At 39.4% G+C, this 26,619-nt stretch overlaps 1 protein-coding gene across 3 annotated transcripts in view; it reads left to right on the top strand.

The window, feature by feature from the left end:
* Positions 1-26,619, top strand: part of exoc4 (exocyst complex component 4) — a 283,334-nt gene that overhangs the window by 63,763 nt on the left and 192,952 nt on the right. For all 3 annotated transcript variants that reach the window (XM_048610192.1, XM_048610194.1, XM_048610193.1), the window contains exons 6-8: positions 7,076-7,253; positions 21,321-21,466; positions 23,810-23,898. In XM_048610192.1, coding sequence (XP_048466149.1) covers positions 7,076-7,253; positions 21,321-21,466; positions 23,810-23,898 — 413 coding nt within the window. The remainder of the gene's footprint in view (positions 1-7,075; positions 7,254-21,320; positions 21,467-23,809; positions 23,899-26,619) is intronic.

Raw genomic sequence — 26,619 nt, 5'->3', positions numbered from 1 at the left:
GCTTGGCCTGCTGTGTTCATCCAGCTCTGCACCTTGTTGTCTCAGATTCTCCAGCATCTGCAGTTCCTACTATCTCTGATGGAGAAGGGGTGATTTTTTTTTTCCCAGCAGGTGGGGTATGAGACTGTTGTCAGTTGCTAACATGTCACCAAATGACTACCGAACACTCTCTTTGGGTCAAGGGTGGAACACCAGAGGTTGTGGTCCACGTTAGTGCCAATATCACAAGTAGAAGGAGGGATAAAGTTGTTGTAGAATTTTGGGTGCTAGCATGAGACTGGCAAGCCGGATAGAAGGCAGTGATCTATGGATTATTTCCAATGTTATGTGTTTGTCAATGTAGAACCATCAAAGAATGATCAAATGAACACAAGGTTGATGCAAGAGGCAGGGCTTTGGACTTGTAAGATGTTGGGCTGGTCCTGGAATAGATGAGACCTGCCTAAGGAAGATGGGTTAAACCTGAACGGGACCCCGAAGATTCCTAGAGTCGTTGCAGAGATATGAATTAAGATCCCTGAGAGCGACTTCAGATAAAATTAAATATAAAGCTGATTATGGAAAGTAGAAAGCTCAAGAAACAAGACTAGTGGTTTGTTTAAAAAAGAAAGGCAAAATTAACAACAATCTATCTGACAGCACACAACATTTGCAACAGGATGGGTCATTTGATGGCACTAGTAGAAGTTAAGAGGCATAATTGAAAAGGACATGATCTCCGAGTAAGTCCCATTTAAAGGCAGAGATGAGGAAAGAAATTTCTCAAGACAGTGAATCTGTGGAATTCTTTATTACGGAGGGCTATAGAATCTGGATTGTTCAACATTTTCAAAGCTGATACATTGATTTTTTTTTTTTAATCAGTCAGAGAATCAAGGATTATGGGGAAAGGCAGGAGAGCTGAGGATCGTCTGAGCAGCCATGATTTGATGAGTGGAATGCCAACTTCAGCTTATGTTATTTGGTCTTCATTTCAGTTAACTACATTTTCCACGTCATTGATTACTAGTTCCCTATACTTACAGAACCAAATTGTCACTTAATTAAAAATAAATGAATAGATCTATCACCTGTTTCATTAGATCTTTGGCATCCCTGCAGACCTTGGTCGATGATAATAGTGTTAACTCCAGTTTTTCTGAGGCTTCTTGATGCCACACTTCGTCAAATACTATCTTGGTGCTAAGGGCAGTAATCTTCACCTCCTGTCTAGAATTTAGCTCTTCTGCCCATGTTTGGATCAAGGCTGCAACAAGGTCAGAAGTTTGGTACCTCTGGTAGAACCCAAACTGAGTGTCATTGAGCAAATTATTCCTTGCCAACTGCCACTTGATAGCACTGTTGACAAGCCCTTCAATCATTTTGATAAGCAATCATATACTGAAAGGGCAGTAATTGTCCAGGTTGGATTTTCTTGTTTTTGTGCTCAGGATATTACTCAGCAATTTTTCACCTTGTCTGGTAGATGCCAGTGGAGCCAGATGGGAATGCCAGGGCCCATAATCTTTGCAGTACTTGGTGCCTTCAACTGTTTCTTGATTACACATGGAGTGAATGAAGTTGGTAGAAGACTAGCATTAAGTGATTTTCGAGACCTCCAAAAATTGAGATCGATCATACACTTTGTATTTCTGATTGAAGAGGGATGTAAATACTGAGCTTAGTGCAAAAGACAAACGTGCTGGGCTCCTCCATCGTTGAGCATTTGCATATTTATGGGGCCTCATCCTTTTTTAGTCATCTGGTTGCCCACCATAATTCACAACTGAATGTGGCAGGACTGCAGAGCTTAGATGTGATCTGTTTGTTATGGGATTGCTTAGCCTTGTCTTGGTGATGGACATTGAAGTTTCTGACCCCAGAGTATATTTGTGCCCTTGCCAACCTCAGTGCCATTTCCAAGTGATGTTCATCATCACGTGCTGTTCCCTCACCCAAGGTGGGGAGGCAGTAAGTAGCAAGCAGCAAGAAGTTTTCTTGCCACTTTTGTCCTGATATGAGATTTAATGGGGTCTGGAGCCATTTTTGAGGATTCCCAGGGTAACTCCTTCCCTAAGTTTTATACTACTATGCTTCTGCCTTTCATGGGTGTGTTGTGCCCAAGAGGCAGGCCATATACATGGATCGTGATCGTGATGGTGATGTCTGGGACTCTGTCAAGAGTATATGATTCCATGACTGAGTACTACCATTAACCAGAAACTAAGCTGGAATGGCTACAAACTACTGAGAGTGTCAGCGCAGGTAAAAGGCTAAGAATCCTTCATATAATCCTGATTCCCTAAAGCCCATTCACCAATTCCATGGGACAAGTCAAGGTTTTAATGGAATACTTCTTATCTTCTTGGATGAGTGCAGCTCCATCGGTACTAAAGAAGATTGATAGTGTCAAGGACAAAGCAGCCCACTTGATTTTTCCCACATTCTGAAACATTCATTTCTATTATCAACTCAGTCCCAGTAGTATGGACAGTTTGTCAGATCCACTGTCGAAATTTACCAAGACTCCTTCTACTGCACCTTTCAAATTCCCAACCATATCCATCTCTAAGGACAAGGGCTGCAAATACATGGGTTCTCCACCAAGCCATTTTTCTGTTCTGACTTGGGTATTGCTGGTCTGAAGTCCTGGAACTCCCTTCCTACAGCATTGTGGCTTTGCTGCACAAAGCAGACAGCAATAGTTGCTAAAGACTTATTGAGCAGCTGGGGATGGGCAATAAATGCTGGCCCAACCAGTAAAACCTATTTTCCTGAAGTAATTTTAGAGAAAGGAAATAGTGTATCAATATAAAATCTTTTGATTAGTCAGTGGCATTGCTCTCCAGCTGCACAACTCCCAGATGTTGCTTCGGAGAACTTCACAGGGTAAGCAGTGTTATGTTTACCCTTGTTGATTCCGTGCCTTGTTCGATGCTGGGTGGTCTGTCCAATTTCTAGCCTTTCTTGAGACTTTGTTGTGGTTGTTACAACTGAGTGGCTTGGTAGGCCTTTTTAGAGCGCATTGAAGAGTCATCCAAATTGCTACGAATCTGGAGAGACATCCATGCCAGACCAGGAACGGATGGCAAATTTTCTTTCCTAAAGGACATAAATGAACCAAGTATATTTTCATTGCAATCAGTGGTCTCATGGTGGCCATTAGACTAGTATTTTAATTCTAGATTTTATTGAATTTAAATTTCAACATTTTCCGATGGCAGTATTCAAGCCCATAGCTGCAGGACACTGGGCAGGTGTCCTGGATTCCTGGTCCAGCGACATGACACTGCCATCACAAGCCCTGATTTATGAAGGAGAAGTGATATTTGACAAACTTGAGAGTTTTTTTAAGACGTTTCTAGCTAAGTTAATGAGTGGAACCAGTGGATTTAGTGTACTCGTATTTTCTAGATTTCCGACCAAGACCCTCATAAGAGATTAGTAGATAAAACTAAAGCACATCTAATTGGGGATAATATATTGGCATGAATTGAGGATTCATTGACAGTTAGAAAGTCGGAATGAATGGGCCATTCTCATACAGGCAGTTAGTGACCCGTGAAGACCTGCAACAATTTAAGATTGGACTTTGGCTGTACCCAATATATATCAAAGATTTGGTTGTGGGAGTCAGTGGAAATAATTCGAAGTTTTTAGACAATCCAAAACTTAAGAGTGAGAGTTATGATGAGGATGCATAGAGGCTTCATGGGGATTTAGGCAAGTGAATAAGTGAAAGCACTGCATATCGAATATGATTGTAGATACGCATGAGGCTATTCACTTTGGTAGGAGGTGCTTAGATGCAGAGTATTTAATTAAATGGTGAGAGATTGAGAAGTGTTAATGTCTGAAGAGATTGCATTTCCTTGTTGCCAAATCACTAAAGGCTAGAATGCAGGTGCAGCAAGTAATTCAGAAGGCAAGAAGATTTGAGACCACGAGCAAAAAGTCTTGCTTCAGATGTATAGAAGACTGGTGAGTCTGCACTGAAGTTTTGTGTTTAGGTCTGGTCCCTATTCTTACAGAAGGCTATACTTGCCATAGAGAGTGAAGTGGCTGTACACAATGTTTAACCCTGGGATGATGGGGTTGTCCTTTTGAGGACAAGTTAAGAACAGGAGGCTTGAATTCTCTGGAGCTCAGTACTGAGAGGCAATCCCATTGAAACGGAGAGAACCCCTAAAGGGATAGACAGAAGAGAAACATTGTCTATTTTCCCTGGCTTTTGGATCTAGAACCAGCAGATACTCTCAGAATAAAAGGAGGAAGGTCTTCACTCCAAGTGTAATCTTTGGAATTTATCCACCTCAAAGGACTTTGGAAACTCAGTCATTCAATCAGTTAAAGCACAGCAGTTGCAAGATTTCTGGTTCCTGACATCACGGAATAGAGTAATACACTGAATGATCAGCTAAGATCTAGAATAGCAGAAGAGACTTGAGTGGTTGAGTGGCTTGATAGGAATATAAGAACATAGGAATTATGAGTGCCTTTTGTATAATTAGAACAGCACTTCGCTTTTATTGCAGAAGGGTTGGATTATAAATGCCAGGACTCTATTTGTCTGTCTTGTTGTTTACTGCACCTGCATGCCCACTTTGTGATTCATGCACAAAGACACCTAGATTCCTCTGAACTGACAGACTTTTTGAATCTGCTTTCCATTTAAATAACTATCTGCGTTTTTATGTATCGACCAAAATAAGCAACCTTGCACTTATCCAAATTAAGTTCCATCTGCCAAATTCTGGCCCATTCTCCTGGCTTTTCAATATCCATTTGTAAACTCTTTACCTCCTCATGACTGCCCACTTTCCCACCTATTTTAGTATCATCAGCAAACTTTGCTATGTTGCACTTTATCCCTGCTTGCAGGTCATTTATATAGATTGATTCTCCTATGCACCGAATGAAATTCGCTGAAGTCACAGCTTTTTGGACAGGATGGTTGAATGGTGGTGAAATTTTGCAGCAAAAATGCAGTAGCTTTAAAACAGTTAGGTTTCAACTTGCATTTAGAGGCCTTAGTGATGCATCTAGTGATTTTGATTCCATTCATGAACAATATTTCTATATGGACTGCATAACCACTGAACTCAATTTATCTCCAAAGCCAGTGTGCCTGATATATTTGGTAACAATTGTTTTCAAATTGTGGCAGTGTTCTTGCTTTTTTTTGTGACTTACTTCCTTTACAGCTGTTGCTTACATTAATCAAGTGAACCCTGTGAAATATTTATTGTTCATTAATTACTAACCATGCTTTTGCTGTGTACTGCAAAGTATACTGCATGCAGCATAATGAAATGCTTTGGCTTGTTTGTAACTGATGAAATATCTTGTGCATTTGTTGTTGGAATCTATCTAGCTTCAGTTAGGTGTTGACAATTCGGCTTCCGTCATTTTTCTTGGGAAGCAACCTTTAATTGGTCTGAAGTGGTGATAAATTGAGGATTGCATTGCTGCAAACAATGACCAGTTTGGTACAAATTGCCTTTATAGCTTTGTTTTCCAAGGATCAATAAGATTACAATTTGCTAAGGTGTAAGAGGACCAAATAGTTCTTCCCAGTCATCATAAAATAGCAGTAGTGAAGAGGGTATGAAGAACTTGATTAGCCTGTTGAGTGTGGAAACTTAATGAGCTTTACAAATAGAACTTGCACTTCATACATTCTTCTAGTCTGGAATATTGAAGGGCAGTGGTGGCTATTTCAGCATTTGGGAGAAATGATTCTGTTTACTGAATCCATTGAAAGACTTTTGTGTTCTGTATGGAAACCTACTTAGGTTACATACTGTTTTAAGGAATACCATTTACCAGTGAAGGGGAATAAAACACTTGACAGTAAAATGTGATGAAACTATGTAATGGGTGTGAGGAATTTAGCTATCAAAGAATATGTTGACTTTGATAAGGAAATAAGTTCATAGATCATAAAATCCCTACAGTGTAGAAACAGGCCCTTCGGCCCAACAAGTCCACACCAAGCCGCAGAGCATTCCACCCAGAACCGTCCCGCTATAACCCACCTGATCTACACATTCCTGAACACTATGGGCAATTTAGCATGGCCAATCCACCTAGCTTGCACATCTTTGAACTGTGGGAGGAAACCAGAGCACCCGGACAAAACCCACGCAGACACAGGGAGAATGTGCAAACTCCACACAGACAGTTGCCCGAGGGTGGAATCGAACCCGGGTCCCTCACTCTGTGAGGCAGCAGTGCTCACCACTGAGCCACTCTATTGCAACTTTAAAGAAGACTTTTGAAGAAGTACCAGGCCTAGATTTTTATAAACCCTTTTGTCCCTAAAATCTAAAGTCTTGCTCTTCTCACATCATCTATTTAAGATGTTACTTCCCATGTGTGGAATTAGCTAAGTTCACTCAGAAGATTGTCACACCAAGTCAGAGATGTTTGTAAGCAAGTTTGTAATGTGGCATGGAATGATACAGGAGTAGGGTTTGATTTCACCACCAACACTTGTGGAGCTAACAGGTTAACTGTTTTCTCTTCGTTAATAACTTTATTCAGTTGAGTGATAAATTCATTTGTCATAGGTGTGATGTGTCATGGTTGGCAAAATGATTCAAGTAATTGCATTAATCACTGTAATGGCAATAATTATGAATGTAAATTTTACTTTCAGTTATGACTTGTATAGTTCTGCAAGTTAATCAGTTCACCACATTATGGCAGCTGTATTGATTTTCATGCAGCGGTAGAAGGAAGTTTAAAATTAATTTTCTAATAAGCATTGCTTTCCAAATATGCATTTTCATACTCTTGAAGGTGCAGAAATTATCTGCTAAATGGCCTCCTCTATACCTCTGTCATTGAGAGTTCAAATAGTAGGTCTATTTTAACCCATTTATTGAAACTGCAAATGGACACTGGGCAGAGGATTTCTATTTGATCACCATCTTTTCAGAAAATCTTCTCTTGCAGTGTCCAGATTTTATGACCTTGCTCATGATGTTTGTAGCAAAAAATAGCATGCGTTGGATAATGGCAAATAGAAACTGGCTGTTCATACTTTGTTAACAACTAGCTTATTTATTAATTTTACGTTGATTTTGTCTAGGTTACTGCTGGAGCTTCTAGAGTTGCTGTTTGAAAAGTTCTATGCTGTAGCTGCTGCCCATAAAATTATTCTCGGCTATCTTCACCAAATGGTTGTGTCGCCTTCTGGTTTGAATGTGAGTGAGATCAAACTGTACGACATGGCAGAAGTCTGGGCTCGGATCCAGAGTGTGCTCCAGGTAAATCTAGGCCCATTGTGCTTCCCCTATTCAAGCTGTATCATTAATTACTTCAGTCCTGTTCTCCTTCATCTTTCTTGAATACTTCTGCTTGCACTGTATTATGCCCCCACTTTCTCCATGTAACTCTGCACATTCATTCTTCTTAGATGTTGGTTGAATACCCTTCTGAATGCCTTGATTGAACCTGCCTCCACTACACTCCCTCGGGCAGTGCATCCAGATGTTCACACTGTCTGTGATTTCTTTTTCGTGTCCCATTTTGCTTCTTTTGGCAATTGTTTCAAATTTTGTTCTCTTTCAGTTTCAATCATGTCAAATCACATTTTTGTTCTGTTCCTTTCCATTGCGCATTAGATGACTTTCCAGGAACGTTTTGATGTCGCTATTGATGGCTTTTAAGTAAACTACTTTTTAAAGATGAACAGTCGCTTGAGTATATCTTCTACTTCCTTTGAGCATTAAATAATGTGTTCGTAGATTAATTAAGAGATTTTTATTTGACAAATATAAGAACCACTAGATACCAAACCATCAGCCATATGTTACAATATGGGAGTGGATAGAGGTTGAGACAAGTGCTGTGAAAAAAAAACTTCTAACACTTTTGGGAGAATGGATATATTTCTTATGAGTATCCCCCTATTCAAGTGCTATAGATATCTGCTTAAATAGAGTAAGTAAGACATTGTGTGCAGTAGGCAATTAGTTCAAACACTGGCAAGTATTTGAAATATTAATATTTAAATTTTGCTGGAAAGGCCACTGTTGACTGGAATATTTGTAACAAATAGTGCCAGTGAATATTGCTAATTTTATCTCTAAGTAGCAGTGGAATCTCTTCGCTCCTTCATATAAGCACTGCAAATGAAAAAGGCTGCCTCAAAAGCTCAAGTTTCTTCCATAAAAGAACATGTATACTGGGTGCCTGTGACTCTTTGCTTTGTCTGCCCAACCTAAAACACATGGGTAAAGCTCAGTCTGGGGCAATGAATAACAGTTCATGGAGACTCATTCAAGATGGTGGCAGGGGAGCAGGTAGCATTTGGGCTCCTGAGCCCAGGCTTCATCCACTTTTCTTCCTTTTATCTTTTGCTTCAGTTTTTCATTTAAACTGACCTTGTTGTTATTAAGAACGGTGGTGTTGGCGGTGGCAATATGGGTCAAGCATGGACATGTGATGAATTTTTGGATTCCCTGCAGCGGAGGTGAACTTGGGCCTAGTGGCCCAGTCTGAGACCCAGTAGCGTTGGTGATTGCATTGGTGAGGTTGTACCACAGCGTAGACTCAAGTCAGTGCTGGTGGGGTTGAGTTTGGGCCTGGTGCGGACCCAATGGCATCAGTGGTGGTGGCATTGGCGAGATCAGCCCAGCAAGGACTCATGGTGGTAATATGGCAATTCCGTTTCAATGGCAGTGGTGTGGTGAAGAAACTCGAGGCTGATCAACTGCTTGGTGTTTATGTTGGTCTTAGCATCGGGGTCGGGGAGCGCCCAGATCCAGGCCAATGACATAGCTTTCAAGCTGAGTTGGAACATTTCTTTGTTTTCTGCCTTTATTTTCCATGTTTCAAGATGGCACCGGAGAGTGGTGACACTATACTTTTCAATGTATTTGTAACAAAATACAAGTAATGGTAATGAATCAAATCAGGTTGTGCATGAAAAGTTCCTTTCCATTTTTATTGAACAAAAAGCAATATTCAACTTGTAACCAACTCTTAAATTCTCCAGTAAGGAATCAGACAAACTAACAGACACTTCAAGAATCTATTGGAAACTGAAACAATGCTTTTGACTGCATTGATTGATTGGTAGGTGGAATTTCCGACTGATTTACATCGTCCCTAGAACCTTTTGACTTTTTATCCAACACAAGGAATGACCTAGACCTGATGTTCCACATTTGTGTTACCTTACAAGTTTAGCAGTCTGGGATGGATTGTGTGCTCTATGAATCAGCAATAGATGTACTTGGAGCAACATCGCAGGATTCCCTCTTATGACTGATTCTGACTCTGTATATGTCAGGCTCAGCCTACCAATCAGTGCTGTGATATTGTAAACTTAAGAACTTTAATAGCAGTTCATGATGGGACTATTTCCTGACAAGGAATTAAAAGCAATATTGCCAATTAACCAGCCCTGGGAAAACGAGGAGTCAAAACTATATAAAACTGCTTGATAACTGGCTGCCTTATGCCATAAGGACAAATGATTGCCCTGCAGAAGCATTTCAACAGTTAATGCCATGACAGGACAGATTTGTTTCGAGCAGACTGCTAATTCTGAATGTAGTATGGAACAGAGAAGCTACTCCTGATAAAGCAAGCTACAGATTTGATGACTGATTTCGTGGAATGAATGGATCTAAAGGGTCATAAGTAATGACACAGCACAAGCTTAACAGGCACAAAATCCTCGAAGAATAGAACTTCTGGATTCTTCGGCAGCAGAATTCCACGTGCACAAGAATCGAATCCTGGACATAGGCAGAGATAGTTGCTGTCAGTTGGAATTGTCACTAAATTCCACCATTAATTGAGTAATACCCAAGTTGGTTTGTGTGGCTTAACTTGGTTACTTGAGGGGTCTTACTTTGGTTGCTACATGCAAGAAAATTTAAATAACTATTTCAGTATTTGATTGTCTGTGATGTTTCTTAAGTAGCTGAATTAAAGATAGTTGGTAATTTACACACAACAGTGTGTTGCATATCTCATTCGTTCATAATTAATACACTGCTGGACAAACTCAGCAGGTCTACCAGCATCTTCATTAATATTAATCTCTTTTCAGTTAGAACTGAAAGTTTGATATGAAATGAGTTTCACATTAATTTTGAAAGTGAGAAATGTGGGTATAATACTTCTGTTCTAAACCTAAATAATGATCATTTATAATATTATGAAGACAAAACTAACCAAAGTAAGCTGGGAAATTAAGTAGAGCGTAGCAATGCAGTGGTCAGCTTTTACGGAAATATTTAAAAGCCTGCAGCAAAGACGTATTCCGTTGAGAAAGAAAGAAAAAAGATACACTGTTATCAAAACTGAAAGAAGCGGTTAGTATCAGACTGAGAAGCATTGTAAAAATGGATTTTCTATTCGTATCTAAATAGGAAAATAATTACCAAAGCTAGTGTAAATCTTTTTAGAGGAACTGATGATGGAAAACAATGCAGTGGTCAAAATATTTAATGTTAAACCCCCCATCCCCCACCTCCACCCTGTTGACCAAGACCCTGAAAACCAAATCTAGAATTTGATTACTTTTGTTTTGGGTTTTTTGTGGATGAAATTGAATTGCTGACAGCCAGAGACTGATTTTATGATGAGATTTTCCAGAACAAAAGGGCCATAAAACATCCAACTCTTACCACCCAGTACTCTGCCTCAAAGCCCCTAAAGGCTTTGCTCAACTTTTAGCCATGACAGCAGATAAACTAGTCTTCATTTAAACTGTTAACTTCATTTCCAAAGAAACCACATGGTTGAAAACCTATTTGTATCCAGAAAGTGTATAAACAGTTTGATTATTTCTCAGTTTTTCACATAGTCTGCATACATAAATGTGCATTCCCAACAATGGAAAGAATAGAAGAGCGATGTATAATTTAAATAGAGAGAGGGGAAAAAAATGCGGAGGAATCCATGTGTCCTAAAAAACAAACCACAAAAGTTTATGTCCAGGTAAAGCAGGTGGTTAAGAAGGTAATTGGAATGTTGTTTATTATTGAAATTGTAACTCAGTGTGCGCTAAGGAAGGTTTTGCCACAGCTGTGTATGGCATTGGTGAGACCACATCTTGAGTACTGTGTACGGTTTTGGCAGATTATTTAAGAAAAGACTTGCAATCGGTGCAGTCCAGAGAAGGTATACTATGCCTCCTGTAAACATGTGTAAATACATGGAGTAAGAGAATCAAGGAGTATCACATCCTAACAAACCAGAAGGACCATTTCAGCAGACTGTGAACAGGGGCCATCGAGCGTTTTTAACACTTTTGGAGAAAGGGGACCTGAAGATCTGAAACAACTTTTGCTGATTAATAGACAGTCTGCTGCCTTATTGTAGCCCACAAATTAATATGAGGATTTTTTAAGAGTTCATGGGATGTGGGTATTGCTGGCTGTGCCAACCTGTTTTTTCCATCCTTGGATATCCTTGGGAAGGTGTTGGTGAGCTGCCTTCTTGAACCACTGCAGTGCATTCGGTTTTGGTAGACCTACAGTGCCATTAGACAGAGTTCCAGTACTACATCTGTATTAACAGCTTATTATCAAGAAGTTTATTGCCAGTAGCTGCCCCAATTTGTTCTGCCAGCTTCCAGGCAGTCTTGCTGTCCTTGCACAGAGGCATAAGGACAGGAGAAAATGATTGCAGCAATTTCCTTGCAGGGGTTCCAGTAGTGGCAGAACTACATCATGTATTGCCAAAAGTAAGGTGAACATGAGTTCAGGTGGACACAGTCAGGTTGGCAAAGAATAAAAATGTCAAGCACTGCATTTTGGAAGAAAAGAATGCAAGTATGATCTCAATGGAAAGCTGCTGATGGAATATGTAACTTTTTTTGTAAGTGAATGATTGCTCAATGCGACTATTATTTTGGAGATGTTGATGCACGATGAGGATGTGAGCAATGAGATGCATCTGACTTCAAATCGCAACAAATCAAGTTATGAAGCTGAATTGCGTAGGTCTGGTAATTAGTAGATCGGTACAAAAATACAACTGCTTCATCTGCTAAAGGAGGGAAGTCTGCCACCATTGCTTGGCCTGTCTGATGCACAACTTGAGTTCTCTAATGGAAACAAAATATTGCAAGACACTGTTTAAAGTGGAGCTGAGTGTTCTGATATCTTGCTGAACAGACCTCCCTCAACCAGAATCTAAACCATGCTAAATACTGTGGATGCTGGAAATCTCAAACAAAGAGAATGTTGGAGAAACCCAACTGGTCTGGCAGTATCTGTGGATAGAGAAACAGTTCTTGTCTGGTATGACTTATTCAAAGGCAGCAATCTAAACCAAGAAATCTAGTCAGTTATTTCACTGCTGTTAGAAACACAGCAAGCTCTTACTGACCTCAATCAACTGTAATTCAGGAGTACTTTGAGGAATTAGAAAACCATTTGGGGCACTCTAAGATCTCTCAACACAATATATGGATGCAGATGCTTTCTTCTAGTTGCTTTATCTGAGACCTATCTCACATACATTGGGCCAAATGTACTCATTTTGTGCAAAACGTTCTGTGGTTTATAAAAGATGCAAATTACAGTACAGATTCATCAGCGGATGCTTTTGTAATATGAATCTGCATTTAACGTTAGATAAACACTTTGAGCTTTCGTCAGGAATGAGTATTCTTGAGATCAGGAAGTTGAATAGCAGTTAAAGAATAGATTTGCAAGTACACTTTAAGATAGACAAAAGAAAAGACCATTCAAGAAACTGAACAATATATATGAAAGCAAGACAATGAACCTTGCCAAAGTAGTTGTTTACCCCATTGTAGCAAGCAGAGTTGATTTTACCTTCCTTTTGGTTTTATCTCATTTCAATTTAAAAGATCTATATGTTTTATACTTGCAAGTTGACATTTCACTGCACTTAGCTATCACTGCACTTCCCTCTTAAGATATCCTTTATGTATTTCTCACTAAAAAGTCAGTTTAAGGACTGTTTTCGTGGATCTTGACAAGTTCTTATTGCTCTGACCAGTCATGTTTCTGTCAGTCTGTTAATAGCACCAGGCAGCTGGGAGGCAAATCTCTCTGCTTAGTCATGTTCTGTGGTAGCATGCATTATTCTTTTAAAAACTTGTTTAAGGTACTTGAAGAACTGAGCTAGTATCTGTGCACTGGTCACAGCTGGTACTTAAGTACACAAGTAATGGGTTAGTGGAAAAATCTGCTGTTTCATTAATATGGTCCTTGACTTAGGTGTACTTTTTAAATCCTGTTTTGAGAATTTGTTTGCATTGGTGATTTTATTTGCATTATCTTTCATTCATTCAGCATTTCAATAACAGGCTGTAATTTAATTTGTCTGTGATTTTCTATTCCTTACCTTATTTTATCCAGTGCGAATCAAATTGGACTGTTCAGTGCCATGAATTATTTTATGGAGGACTGGATGGAACTTTAAAATAGTGCTGCTGTTAATTTCATTTTTTTTTCTAAAACGTGCAGCATAGTGCAAGTTCTTGTGAAGATTCTTATTATCATTTGGGATGTTGCCATCACTGTTTGCTTATTGTCAATTTCTAATTGTCCACATCATTCAACTTGCTGCATGGTATTGTCTGGGGATTCTTCAGACATTTATTTTGGTGAGCCAATGCAGTACTAAAAAATATCAAATGTAATATCCATCTTCTGCAAACATTAATAAACAAATAATGAACATAAGTCATCTAAGATATTTGATTAAGATTTGGAGAAAAATAGAGCTGGATAAATTGGATCAGTTGAATGTGCTGTAAATTTTACTTATGAAATCACATGGAGAATTTCACAAGTGCCTTTACTGTCAGATTTATCAAATGGAAGTTTTCATCTCTGGAATAGCAATGGAGGTTTTACACACACACCACTGCAGCTGGCAATATTAGCCTGTGTACTTTTATCTGTAGTGTTACTGTTGGAGGCAACAATAAACTGGCTTCCAATGGACCAACTATGAAACTAAAATGTAAAAATTAGTTTCTACTTAAACAGCATAATCTCAATCTCCTATTTTGTTTAGAAAACTAAATGATTGAGTGAATACATTAAATTTCACAGTCTACCACACAAGCAATACTACGGGGCGGCACGGTGCCTCAGTGGTTAGCACTGCTCCCTCGCAGCGCCAGGGACCCGCGTTCGATTCTAACCTCGGGCAACTGTCTGTGTGGAGTTTATATGTTCTCCCCATGTCTGTGTGGGTTTCCTCCCACAGTCCAAAGATGCGCAGGGTAGGTGGATTGGCTATGCTAAATTGCCCATAGTACCCAGGGACGTTTTAGGTTAGGTTGGTTAGACAAGGGAAATGTAGCGCTGGGTGGGATGCTCTTCAGAGGGCCGGTGCAGACTTGTTGGGCCAAATGGCCTGTTGTGACACTGTAGGGATTCTATGATTCTACTGCTGATGGTTGAAATTTTCAATTTTTTTTTTCTATTCATTTGTGGGATGTTGGTGTCGCTGGCTGGCCAGCATTTCTTGTCCATCCCTAGTTGCCCTTCAGAAGGTAATAGTGAGCTGCCTTCTTGAACCACTACAGTCCTCCTGCTGTAGGTTGACCCACAATGCTATTAGTGAGGGAATTCCAGGATTTTGAGCCAGTGATAGTGAAGGAACGGCAATATATTTCCAAGTCAGGGTGGTGAGTGGCTTGAAGGGGGACTTGAAGGTGGTGGTCTGCTGCCCTTGTCCTTCCAGATGGAAGTGGTCATGGGTTTAGAAGGTACTGTCCATGGATCTTTGAATTTCTGCAATGCATCTTGTAGATAGCACACACTGCTACCGAACATCAGTGGAGGAGGGAGTGGATGTAGTGCCAATCAAGCGGGCTGCTTTGTCCTGGATGGTGTCAAGCTTCTTGTGTTGTTTGGGCTGCACTCATCCAGGCAAGTGGGGAGTATTCCATCACACTCCTGACTTGTGCCTTGTACATGGCAGACAGGCTTTAAGGACTTGGGAGGTGAGTTACTTGCTGCAGTGCTTTCTTCTGGCCTGCTCTTGATGAAGCAGCTGAAGATGGTTGGGCCTAGTACACTACCATGAGAAACTCCTGCAGAGATGTCCTGGAGCTGAGAAGATTGACCTTCAACAACCACAGCCATCTTCCTATGTGTCAGGTATGACTCCAACCATTAGAGAGTTTGCCCCCGATGCCTGATCTTTTGCAGTGATGTGCTGGGTTCTTCCATCATTGTGGATGGGGATATTTGTGGAGCCACATCCTCCAGTGAAATGCAGCAGCATGTTGAGTATTTCACATTGTTCCTTAATTTCGTGACTGTCTTCTTTGAGCCTTTTTACAGTAACTTTGTATCAAAGTGCCAATTGCAGGAAACCAATCCTTTCTTGGCCCAAAGATGTGAGACCCAGCAGACCTCTAGCAAATTTTGTTAATGAACTTCACTGGTAGATAATAATGAGACATTCGGAGACATAAGTTACGGTAACAGATCGATTGTATTTGGCCCGAACTTTTAATCAATGAAATATACACAAAGAATCAGACACTTTAACCCAACTCATCCAGGCCGATCAGATATCTTAAATTAATCTAGTCCCTCTCAACCCTTCCTATTGCCTTTATAAATATTGTAAATGTACCAGCCTCCTCCATCACCTCTGCCTGATGATTCCATACATGCACCACACTGCATGAAAAAGTTCCTCAATTTCTGTAAAATCTGGGTGTATTTTTTAAAATTTGTTCCCATTCCATGACTCCACAAATTGTGCAATTTTTCTATCCACCTTTATCTGCTCCCACTAATACCTTTTTTAAAGCATTGATCAAGTTGCCTGTGAACAGCTAAATTTCAGTGAAGTCCAAAGAATTCATCGTAGAATTGTTGATGCATCTATTCACAGTAGTATTAATTGGAGCACACACTACACAATCATTGTGGAGATAGAGCCCTGTCTCCACAGTGAAGACACCATTCAGTGTGTTTTGTGACACTACTTTGCTCAGTGAGATGGACATCGAACAGCTCAAGCAATTTAAGACCTAGCATCAGTGAGACACTGGGCCAGCAGCAGCGCAATGGTATGTGACCATTATCTGCAACTTTGTGGCTTGGCAAATTCCCCACTTTACCATTATCATCAAGCTGGCACAAAAGCCTGATTCAACGAAGAATGCAGTAGAACATGTCCTGAGCAGCATCAGACATACATAAAACTAAGGTGTCAACCTGGTGAAGCGATAACATAGAAGCAATATGCAATAGACAGGACTAAGAAATACTGAAACCAGTTTAAAAAAAGGTGCAGGATCCATAAATGGCCCCATTACTAATTATGGGGGAACAAAAAGACCTTGGCTATTCACCGTTTCCATGTCACTCCTGAATGTACAAACTTCTTTAAGGTCACCTCTCAGCCCAGCGGTGAACGTCTCAAGCCCATGAGGCATCCATTCCAGGTATTTTCTTTTTAGAATTTTGCAACTAATTGTTAGAAAGGAAGACTATTTTAAAAATGAGCTGTTACTTAGCAGAGAATCAACGTATTTGAGTGAACAGAGAGTAATGGCCAAATGCAAGATAGGGTGAGTTTGCATACTGCCAAGACCAAGTTTACAACTTCAGGAATCGCACAACATCAGGTTATAATCCAACAGGTTTATTTGAAATCACAAGCCTTCAGTGTGCTGCTCCTTTGTCAGGTAAAGGAACAGCGATCCAAAAGCTTGTGATTTCAAATAAACCTATTGAACTACAACCTGGTGTTGTGACTTCTGACCTTGTCCACGCCAGTCCAACACTGGCACCTCCACGTTGAGTTTACAATCATGGATATTTTATAGCGGGGCATATCCAAATCTTAGCCAATCTGTCCCACTAACAAAAAGATTGTTACTGCATCTCCTCCAAATCCTCTATCCTTTCTGAAGTGTGCACAGAACAGGACACAGTTTTCCAGTTTAAGCTGAACCAGTGATTTTTGTGAAGGTTCTTCATTGCTTCTTTTGTACCTTATGCATTCTGAAGAGCCCAGGACCACGTTTCTCAATTTGCAGTGCTACCTTAAGCGATTTGTGTAAATGGACCTCCAGAACTTTTTTGTTTTTGTTCCCTTGTTGAATTTGCTAAAAATGTTGGGATCTCATGCTGAGGTTGGTGAAGCCTCTTCTGGACTACTGTGTACAGTTCTGGTCACCCTTTTGTAGGAAGGATATTATTGAACTGGAGCGGGCTCAGAAAAGATTTACCAGGAAGTTGGTGGAAATTGAGGGTTTGAGATATAAAAATAAACTTGAAAGCCTGGGAATTTTTTCACTGGAGCGTAGGAGATTGAGGGGTGACCTTTTATTGAGGTTTGTAAAAAATCATAAACGACATGCATAAGGTGAATGACAAGTGTCTTTTCCCTTGGGTTGGGGAATTCAAAACTAGGGGCATTTTTTAGGGTTAGAGGAGAAATATTTTAAAAAAGACATAAGGGGCAACCTTTTCACAGTGGTCCTTGTGTGGAATGAGCTGCCAGAAAAATTGATGGATACAGGTACAGTTACAATGTTTAAAAGACATTTGGACAAATACATGAATAGGAAAGGTTTGGAGGGATATGGGCTGAGCACAGGCAGGTGGGACTAGTTTAGTTTGAGATCATAGTTAGTGTGGACTGTTGGTCCGAAGGGTCTGTTTCGATGCTATGACGACTCTTGACTCCATAATGAAAAATAGATCTCAACATTAGACATTGACTATTATGGTGACCAGGTACTTGTAAATGAAGAAGTAACTTACGGTTTTTCGATTTGACATTCGAAAAATATTTTGTTTTAAATTAGTAGGGACCTGAGGGAATTTTCTAATCCTTGGAAAGAACTCTGCAGAATCTCAGTAAACACACACCTTAATTGGTTTGCCATGCACTAAATGTCATTGTTATTTCTCTTTTCCGTGTTTCATCAATAATCCATCATTTTTCTTTACTTTGGAAATTATGACAAGCTTGACCTTAAAAAGTTAGTTATGTCGGGTGCTAGTGACTGTATTTTTTTTAAAGTACAAAGTGTCATTATTTTAACCACTCAAATCCTGTGTTGACATAAGACCTAACAATGTAATTTTATGACTCTTAATCACCCATAGATAGAACAAAATCTCCTTTTAGATCATTTAATGAAATTGTTGAGCAGATAGTCTCGTGGAGATATGACAAATTGAACCAAGACAATAATCTTCAAGTTAATGATCGAATAGACCCTTAGCGCCCAGACGTAGTTTTCGGATAAAGTTAGCTCTCATTTGAATCCCGTGTTGCAGTTGATGGAAAAGTAAACTCCATTTCAGTATATATTTTCAACTTGTGAGTAACTCTAATGTTTTCAACAATATTTGGGAAGCATTAATAAATTTTCTTTATTGTCACTTCACTGTTAATACTTTAAATGTTATTTGTGCTCTGCAGACTCCTTTGTTGTTAGATCGCTACGCTCAGACATGTTTAATTAAAAATGTTCCTGTGTCAGTATTCTCTAATCTTCTCACTTCATATAACTGCTTCAAAGGTAGATTTCATATTTTGCTTCTCCTGTTGCTGAAAAAAACTTCCAGAAATTTTCCTTACAAATTCTATCTTCAGTTTTTATTTCCCTGCTCCCATTTTATTTCGGTTATCTCTTTATACTTCCCCTTTTTAAAAGAACCTCAATCTTTTTTTATGTTAGGGACACCTTGTCAATGGTTGTTAAAAGCTTCAGAAGTTCAGCACAATTGCCCCAAAATTCTCTCTCTCTGTTTTTTGAGAGGCAACAGCTAATATTGACTTCACTCTTTTCTGGCTCATTTAGATTTTGATTTGAAGTTGGCATTGTGTTTAATTTTATGTACAATATGTACTTCTGTTATGGTCTTTACGCTGTAATTACAATGAAAGAAACCATTAAGAATTTGCGTTCACGTAATGCCTTTTATAATCAATGGATATCTCGCAGTATTTTACGGCCCAAAGTGTTTTTTCTTTAAATGTGCTCACTGTTGCAGTGCAGGAAAAATGGTGTTTGAGAAACAGGATCTTAAACCAAAGATAAGGTTCTGCTTTACTCAGTAACTGTCATTCCTATGCTCCTATATGCTTTGGAAACTTGGACATCTGCAGCAAGCACCTCAAAGCACTCAAGATACCCCCTACAATACCTTGGCAAATCCTCTGAACCTGGTGGCAAGAAAGGAAGTGAGACATCAGTGTCCTTTCCCAAGCCAACTTTAAGGTGCTTATTAACTCAAATCCGTGCCATGGGCAGGGCAGTTTTTTTTTGTTTGTGTACTCAAGACCAGACTCGTGAGTCAACTGCTTTACTTGGAATTCTGTTGTGACAGGAAACTCTCATGAGCAAAGTGGAAACATTTGATGTCCTCCAAACATTCCTGAAGAAGTCAAACAAACATCCCCGCAAGTCTGGCTTGTGACGGATGAAAATGGAGAAGATTGAGAAACATCAGTAGGAATGCATGGTGGTGAAGGGAAGGTGTGCATGAAAGTGCACTAACCTTGGTATAGCAGAGTCTGCAAAACATGCTTTGATTTTCTCAGTCATCTGAGAACCTATTAAAATAGAATTGATGCAAGCCATGCTTGATTCCTTTTGATAAAGAGAATCTAGGGAATATGACTAGTAATAGCATACACCAGGATTCCAAAAAGAAAACTGGAATTATGGTCTGTTTTATGTTGTTAATTTAAAGTAGGGCAGTAGAATTTTCTTTGCATCTACTTGAGCCAGTGAAAGGGATTTTGATGTGGCACCTTGACTAAAACACACCAGTTTCAAAAATCCAGCGCTTCTTAGCGTGTTGTAGCCTTGAATTATTGACTAATGCAGGAAAATTTTTTTCTGATTCTCTCACAAAACTTTGTTTGGCACAGTGCAAGAAGTATCCAATCTGTTTAATGTGATCAGATATGTACTTGAAAATACTATAAGCAGCAGGTTTTTCCAGCAATCCGTATGAAAGCTTTCCATCTGTGTGGTTTTTTTTCTTTAAAACCCCAGTCGTAACATCAGGTTGTTTAAATAATAAGTATTATTAGCACGACTATTAATTTATAGAACATTCTTCAGCCTGATAATTTATGATAAGACCGGAAACAATCAAGATTTCAGCGATGCTCATAAATTTTGGCATTACCTAGATTTATGAAGCTCCTTTTTTTTTTTAAAAAAGCTTCTGCTTTCTGTCAGAGTTTTCATCACACCCTCACCTTTTAACAAAAGTTAGCAACTAATGATCTATTGTCTTAAGTTGGGCATCTCAACTGTCAAGGCAACTTTTATTTTTACACTGTATTCAATTGGGTTTGGGTGAAGCTCCTGCTTTAAACCAAGGAAGCTGTGAAAAATGATGTTGGAATTTTAAAAAGGAGTCTGTTGAAGTCCTTGTGAGTTGTACCTAAAATATTGCTTTATTTGAGCAATGGGGGAAAGTGATAGACACATTTGATTTATTACAGTCGCATGTATGGAGATACTGTGAAATGTATTGCATGCTAACCAGACAAATCTTATTTTACATAAGTACATCAGCGTACAAGAACAGAATGCAGAATATAGTGTTTCAGCTACAGGGAAGAGAAGGATGAACTCTAATGTGAGAGGTCCATTCGTAAGTCTGATAGCAGTGGGGAAGAAGCTGTTCTTGCATGTGTTGGTACATGTTTTCAAACTTTTGCATCTTCTGTCTGAAGAGGGTGGAAGAGAGTATAATGGGGAATGGGAGGGGTCTTTGATTATGTTGTCTGCTCTCCTGAGGTGGCAGGAAGTGCAGATGGAGTCAATATGTGTGATATCAGTCGCCCTGTACCTCGTGCAAACCAGTGAACACATCAAGACAAAGAACATCAAAAAGCAGTGTTCTGATCAGTACAAACACTGTTAGAGTATATTGTGTGAACAGAGAGCACTGAACTGCTTCCCTATTTCCCCACCCCACCCCACAGTCTGTGTGTGTGTGTGTGTGTGTGTGTGTGTGTGTAAAATTGGATGTTTATAATAAGGGTCTAGGCCCAAAACATCAGCCTTCCTGCTCCTCTGATGCTGCTTGGCCTGCTGTGTTCATCCAACTGTACACCTTGTTATCTCTTATAACCACGTAAGGTTCTGAGGAAGGGTTGCTGGACCTGAAATGTTAACCCTGATTTCTTTCTGCAGATGTCACCAGATCTGCTGAGCTTTTCCAGCAATTTCTGTTTTTGTTTCTGATTTCCATATCTGCAGTTTCTTCTGGTTTTTATTTAGTAAGTGAGGATAATGACTTGGTGCAGAAAGATTATTTTGGAAAGTTAACATAATGAGTCTGTTTTGTGTTTTTCATTTCCATGTTTTTTCATTTCAGATGCTGTTGACAGAATACTTAGATGTGAAGAATACTCGAACTGCCTCTGAACCTTCATCACAACTCAGCTATGCCAGCTCAGGAAGTGATTTTGCAGCATTCTTTGCCAAAAAGAGACCTCAGAGGCCCAAAATGTCTCTCTTTAAGTAAGAATCAAAGGCTCTGTTGTTAGGTTTTAGAGAAACAATATGCCTTCTTAATAGTCTTTTAGTTTAAAACAGCAACAAGCTGTTCGGGCACCTTTTTTCAGTGAAATTGAGTTTTATGTACCCTCTGAAAATTTGTGTTGTTTCTATGTACTGGTGTAAGGAAATCCAAGTCCGGCTAACCAAGGGCTTGGAACTTCTCCCCCATTGATAAAGCTGGAAGCAACATCAGTGATAAACACAATCTTGTAACTTACACTGCTAATTAAAGGAAGTAATGGGAGAGAACCATGCAGGGACAAAAGTTCATGAACATTAACTACCTGATAATTTTCTGACTGGTACGTGTTTCACCTTCTAATCTTGTCAATCAGAATTTTTTAAAAAATGACTGAAAGCATTCCAGTCCAGTAGTTTAGCTGTCATGGGGCTCATTCCACAGAGTGGCACTTTATTTCTGGGAATAACTATTTTGAAATTTTACCATTATAGTTGGCTTTGTCTAGATGGCGATTGTTTTGTTTGTTATTCATTACTGGGATGTGAACGTTATTGGTGAGACCAGCATTTATTGACCATCACCTAATTTTCCTTGAACCATTGGAGTTCATAAGATTTTAATACACTGATAGTACTGTCGGAGAAGGCAGTGCATGTCTTGAAATGAATAGTGAAATCTTGGTTTGGAGAAGGCACGGATTTTACTTTTGTGTAGTAGATTCACTGTTCAGGATTGATGCTCAAAATTCTCTTGCTTGAGTCTTGCCTGGTGGTGGTGTTACAGTAGCAAGGGATCATAAACATTGTATATTGCAATAGTAAGTGTTACAACAAGGGAACTATGCATAAAAATAACTTCAAAAGGGCCTTTGGGTGATGACATAAGCAATAGTATTATTCAGTTGATGCTTAAAACAATTTCGCAAGTTTCTGAAAGCTTGCGTGAAATCAAAATGTTAGCTTTGTCATATTTCCATGTGATCAAACCAAAATTTCATTTTCATTTTCATTTTCATTTTCATTTTCAAATTCTAAGTACTGACAGCCCAAGGTTTTAGAGACAACGTACAATTTTTTTTTAGAACAGGCAACTATTTTTGTTAAAATCCTTATCAGTTGGGTGGAAAAAAAACTGTGCCAAGCTGATAATGTGAAAAGTGATATGCAGATAATATACAGCAGCCTTATCAATTTACAAAAAGAGAAAAGGCAGATGAACACAATAGCAGAATACTGTGACTGCTACAAATCTGAATTAAAACAGAAAATGCTGCAAATACTTGGGAGGCCAGGCAGCAATGGTGGAGAGGGAAAGCGTTAATGTTTGAAATTGACATGGCCTTTCTTCAGAACTCAGAAGTTAAAAATGTAAACATTTTAAGTAAGTGCAGAGATGAAGAAGGTAGCATGCAGAGGGAAGATCAACACTGACTGGGTAGAAGACAGGAGAGATTATATTATACAGGATTGATGTTGCTGAGCAAAAAGAGGGTGGAAATGGGTAATAGTGAAAAGATCAAACACAATGCACAGAAAATTAGAAAATCCGAATCATGATCAATGACTGTCTGAAAGAATAATGCAGTGTCAAACTTAATATTCAGTCCACAAAGCTGTATAGTAGTGCAGTTGACTTTTAATTGTTCTATGGCCAATTAGGGATGAGCACTAAATGCTGATTGCTACATACCACGACCAAATACAAAGTAAGTGCTTAATCAAAAACTAATGTAATGTTTGTCAAACTTAGTCCAGGGTATGAAGCCAAATGGAGCATTTTAAGTCCACTATGACGACTTTGGAACGCTTTGCCTTTCCATTAATGGTACCAGACTTTTTGACTTCCTTCAGCACTTTGAATTGCTTTGCCAAAGCAATTCAATGCCCATCTTTGTTTCACTATCTTCCAATGACCCTGTTTTCCCCACATCTGCTTCAAATTTGATTTGTGCCTTTTTTTTTTTTTGGCTTAAAAGGTGAAATGGTCTGTCCCCTGACAGCTTCCTGTGCCAAAATATTCCATGCTGCAGCATCTCTTTCACCTGACTAGTGTCTACATTTTCAAGTTAATGAAATGACATTCTCTGTCTTGGTTCAATTTAAAACCTTTAATATCATTTTAAAAATTGTATTCTTATCTTTGACTTCTCCACTCTTGTGAAAACATTGTAAATTTCGCATGTCTCTCCTTGGATTCCTAAAGTAATAATCTAGTTGCGTTATGTGAGCCTGAATTGCGACATTCCACTTTCAAAGGCATATTAATGTGATGGCTTAGTATTAGTTCAGAGGAATGACTCTCAAATAATATTGACTATTTCAATTAGATTTGTCCACTTGCAGGTTTGAATCCTCTTCACATGCTATCAGTATGAGTGCATACCTCCGTGAGCAAAGACGGGAGTTATACAGCAAGAGTGGTGAGCTACAAGGTAAATTTATTAGATATTATGTACTTGATATTTCTCAGAATGGAGGAAGATATATTGTTGGTTTTGGTGCAACCAGTGAAGAGGGATGAATTGACTCCCCACTTTAACACCCTCAGTTGGCCGCACCAAAGTGTTTTTTTTTCCTCCTTTTTTTTAAAATTATGCAGATGTGTCCCCCTTCAGTTAAGATATAGTGCTGGTCAAATTTAAGAAGCCAATTTCAAGGTTTTCTGGGGTGAAACAGAGGAATTTTATAACTAACTCTGAAAAAAGTAATAAAACACATGAACATCAAATATGCACCCAAGTGTAAGTATCAGGTTTCAAGAGGGGAAAAGTTTTTAATATAAAAACAAAATTCAAGAGCGTGGCATTTGACAAGTCCTTGATGTGCTAGATTTAACCTAAGACAATGGTTGATTAATTTATGACTTGTCTCAGCACTCATGAGATTTGTAGTTATCTCTTGTTCTTGTTAATGAATGTTTCTGCAGTTTAGTTTCTCAGAAGACCATGCCAGTGGGGGGGAAAAAAAAGGAAAATGGAGAGTGCCTTCCACTTCGGCTATTGCCAATCAATTTTCCTTCTCTCTTCTGCCCCAAAAGGAGTTACCTGAAATAAAATTTACTTGTGTATCCTCACATCTCACTTAATTGTTTTTTTTCAAGCTGGATCATCTTCAGATGACTTTCATCTCAATCTCTGAAATTTCCAGAAGGGTGTGAATTAACAAACAGATACAGATCTGAGTTTCAATACCTTTTTGTAAGGATTGTAATTTGCACATAGACTGCTTGTTTTTTTGATTTTAATTGAGCGTTTTCCCTTTTTTAAAAAACATTTTAGTCCATGAAAGGTCCCTGGTATATCAATCACAGACAATCTAAGCCGAAAATTGGTAGTGCATTTTTGTCATTGTCATTAGTTACAACAAAGGTTCGTTATGGATCACAAAGTTATTGTATTTAATGTGATCTTGTGCTTAAAAGGATCTACCCTGAAGAAAATATAGAATCAACGTTTATTTTTAGTGTTACAAAAAACCACGACAAAGTTTACACAAGTATTCATTCTGTCCTCAACTCCTCACGTCTCAGACTGTCACCTGTGATTGCATGTTGCCTGCTAGTGTCTTGAAATCTGGGTTACAGTTTGAATCTGAGTCATCAAGAATAGTGATCGCTGGATTACTCCCAGTGCCAAGTGCTAGTGACAGTAGGAATAAAAGGGCAGGACTCATGAATGCATGGCTGAGGATCTGGTGCGGGGGGCAAATGTTGAGATTTTTGGATCATTGGGATGTCTTCTGGGGAAGAAGTGACTTGTACAAGAGGGACAGTTTACATTTGAAATCAAGCGGAACCAATATCCTGGCAGGGAGATTTCTTAGAGCTATTCAGGAGGGTTTAAACTCCTCGTGGTATTGGTGGTGGTGGTTGGGGGATAGTTTGGTGTGTCTGTGTGTGTGTCTGGCCCTAAGTGTGTGGAGGACCCTAAGCAGTAGTGAGATGAGAGAAGATTGAGGCAGGTAAAGAAGTTTTAAAAAGAGCAAATTGAATAGACAAGTCAGACAAGAGCACAGCAGAGAACAAAGGAAAGCTGATGAAATAAACTGCATTTATTTCAAGATAAGAGACTTGACAGGTAAGGCAGATGAAGTCAGTGCATGGGTGGGAACATGAGATTGGGATATCGTAGCTATTACAGAAACATGGCTGAGGAAGGGACAGGACTGGCAAGTCAGTGTTCCGGGTTTTGGATGCTATAGGAAGAGGAGAGGGGGTGACATTTTTGATCCGGGACAGCATCACATTAGTACTTAGAGGGATTATTCCTGGCGGATTGTCCACTGAAGTTATTTGGGTGGAATTGAGAATTGAGAAATGAGAAGGGGGTGAACACTTTGGGATTGTACTATTGGCTCCCAGTAGCAGGAAATTGAGGAGCAAATATGTAGAAAGATGGCACATATCTCTAAGAATAGTAGTGTTGTAATAGTAGGGGATTTTAACTTCCCAAACATCAACTGGGACTGCCGTAGTGTTAAGGGCTGGGATGGGAGGAATTTAAATGTGCTCAAGAAAACTTTCTCAAATAATATGTAGATGGCTCTGTGAGAGAAGGAGCAAAATTTCACCTTCTCTTGGGAAATAGAGGGGCCTGTGAGTGAGGTGTTAATGGAGGAGCACTTTGGGATGAGTGACCATAATTCTATTAGTTTTAAAATAGTTATGCAAAAGGATAGGCCTGGTCTACAAATTTAAAGTTCTAAATTGGGCCAAGGCCTATTGTGATGGTATTAGACAGGACCTTTCAAAAGTTGATTGGGGAGGCTGTCTGGCAAATGGGAGGTTTTCAAAAGCAAGATAATGAGAGTTCAGGGACAACATGTTCCTGCAAGGCTGACAGGAGAAGGGAACATTGGATGACTAGAAATATCGAGGCTCGGGTCAAGAAAGAGAAGGAGGCATATGTCAGGTATAGGAGATAGTAGGAACTGCAGATGCTGGAGAATCCGAGACAACAAGGTGCAGGGCTGGATGAACACAGCAGGCCAAGCAGCATCATAGGAGCAGAGAGGCTGACGTTTCGGGCCTAGACCCTTCATCAGAAAAGGGGGAGGGGAAGGGGGTTTTGAAATAAATAGGGAGAGAGTGGGAGGCGGATAGAAGAGGGATAGAGGAGAGGATAGGTGGAGAGGAAACAAACAGGTCGAAGAGG

The sequence above is a fragment of the Rhincodon typus genome, chromosome 22 (genome assembly GCF_021869965.1).
Source record: "Rhincodon typus isolate 14 chromosome 22, sRhiTyp1.1, whole genome shotgun sequence".
NCBI classification, from domain to species: Eukaryota; Metazoa; Chordata; class Chondrichthyes; order Orectolobiformes; family Rhincodontidae; genus Rhincodon; species Rhincodon typus.
The sequence above is the reverse complement of the archived record's forward strand: the minus strand, read 5'-3'. Positions and strand labels throughout refer to the sequence as shown.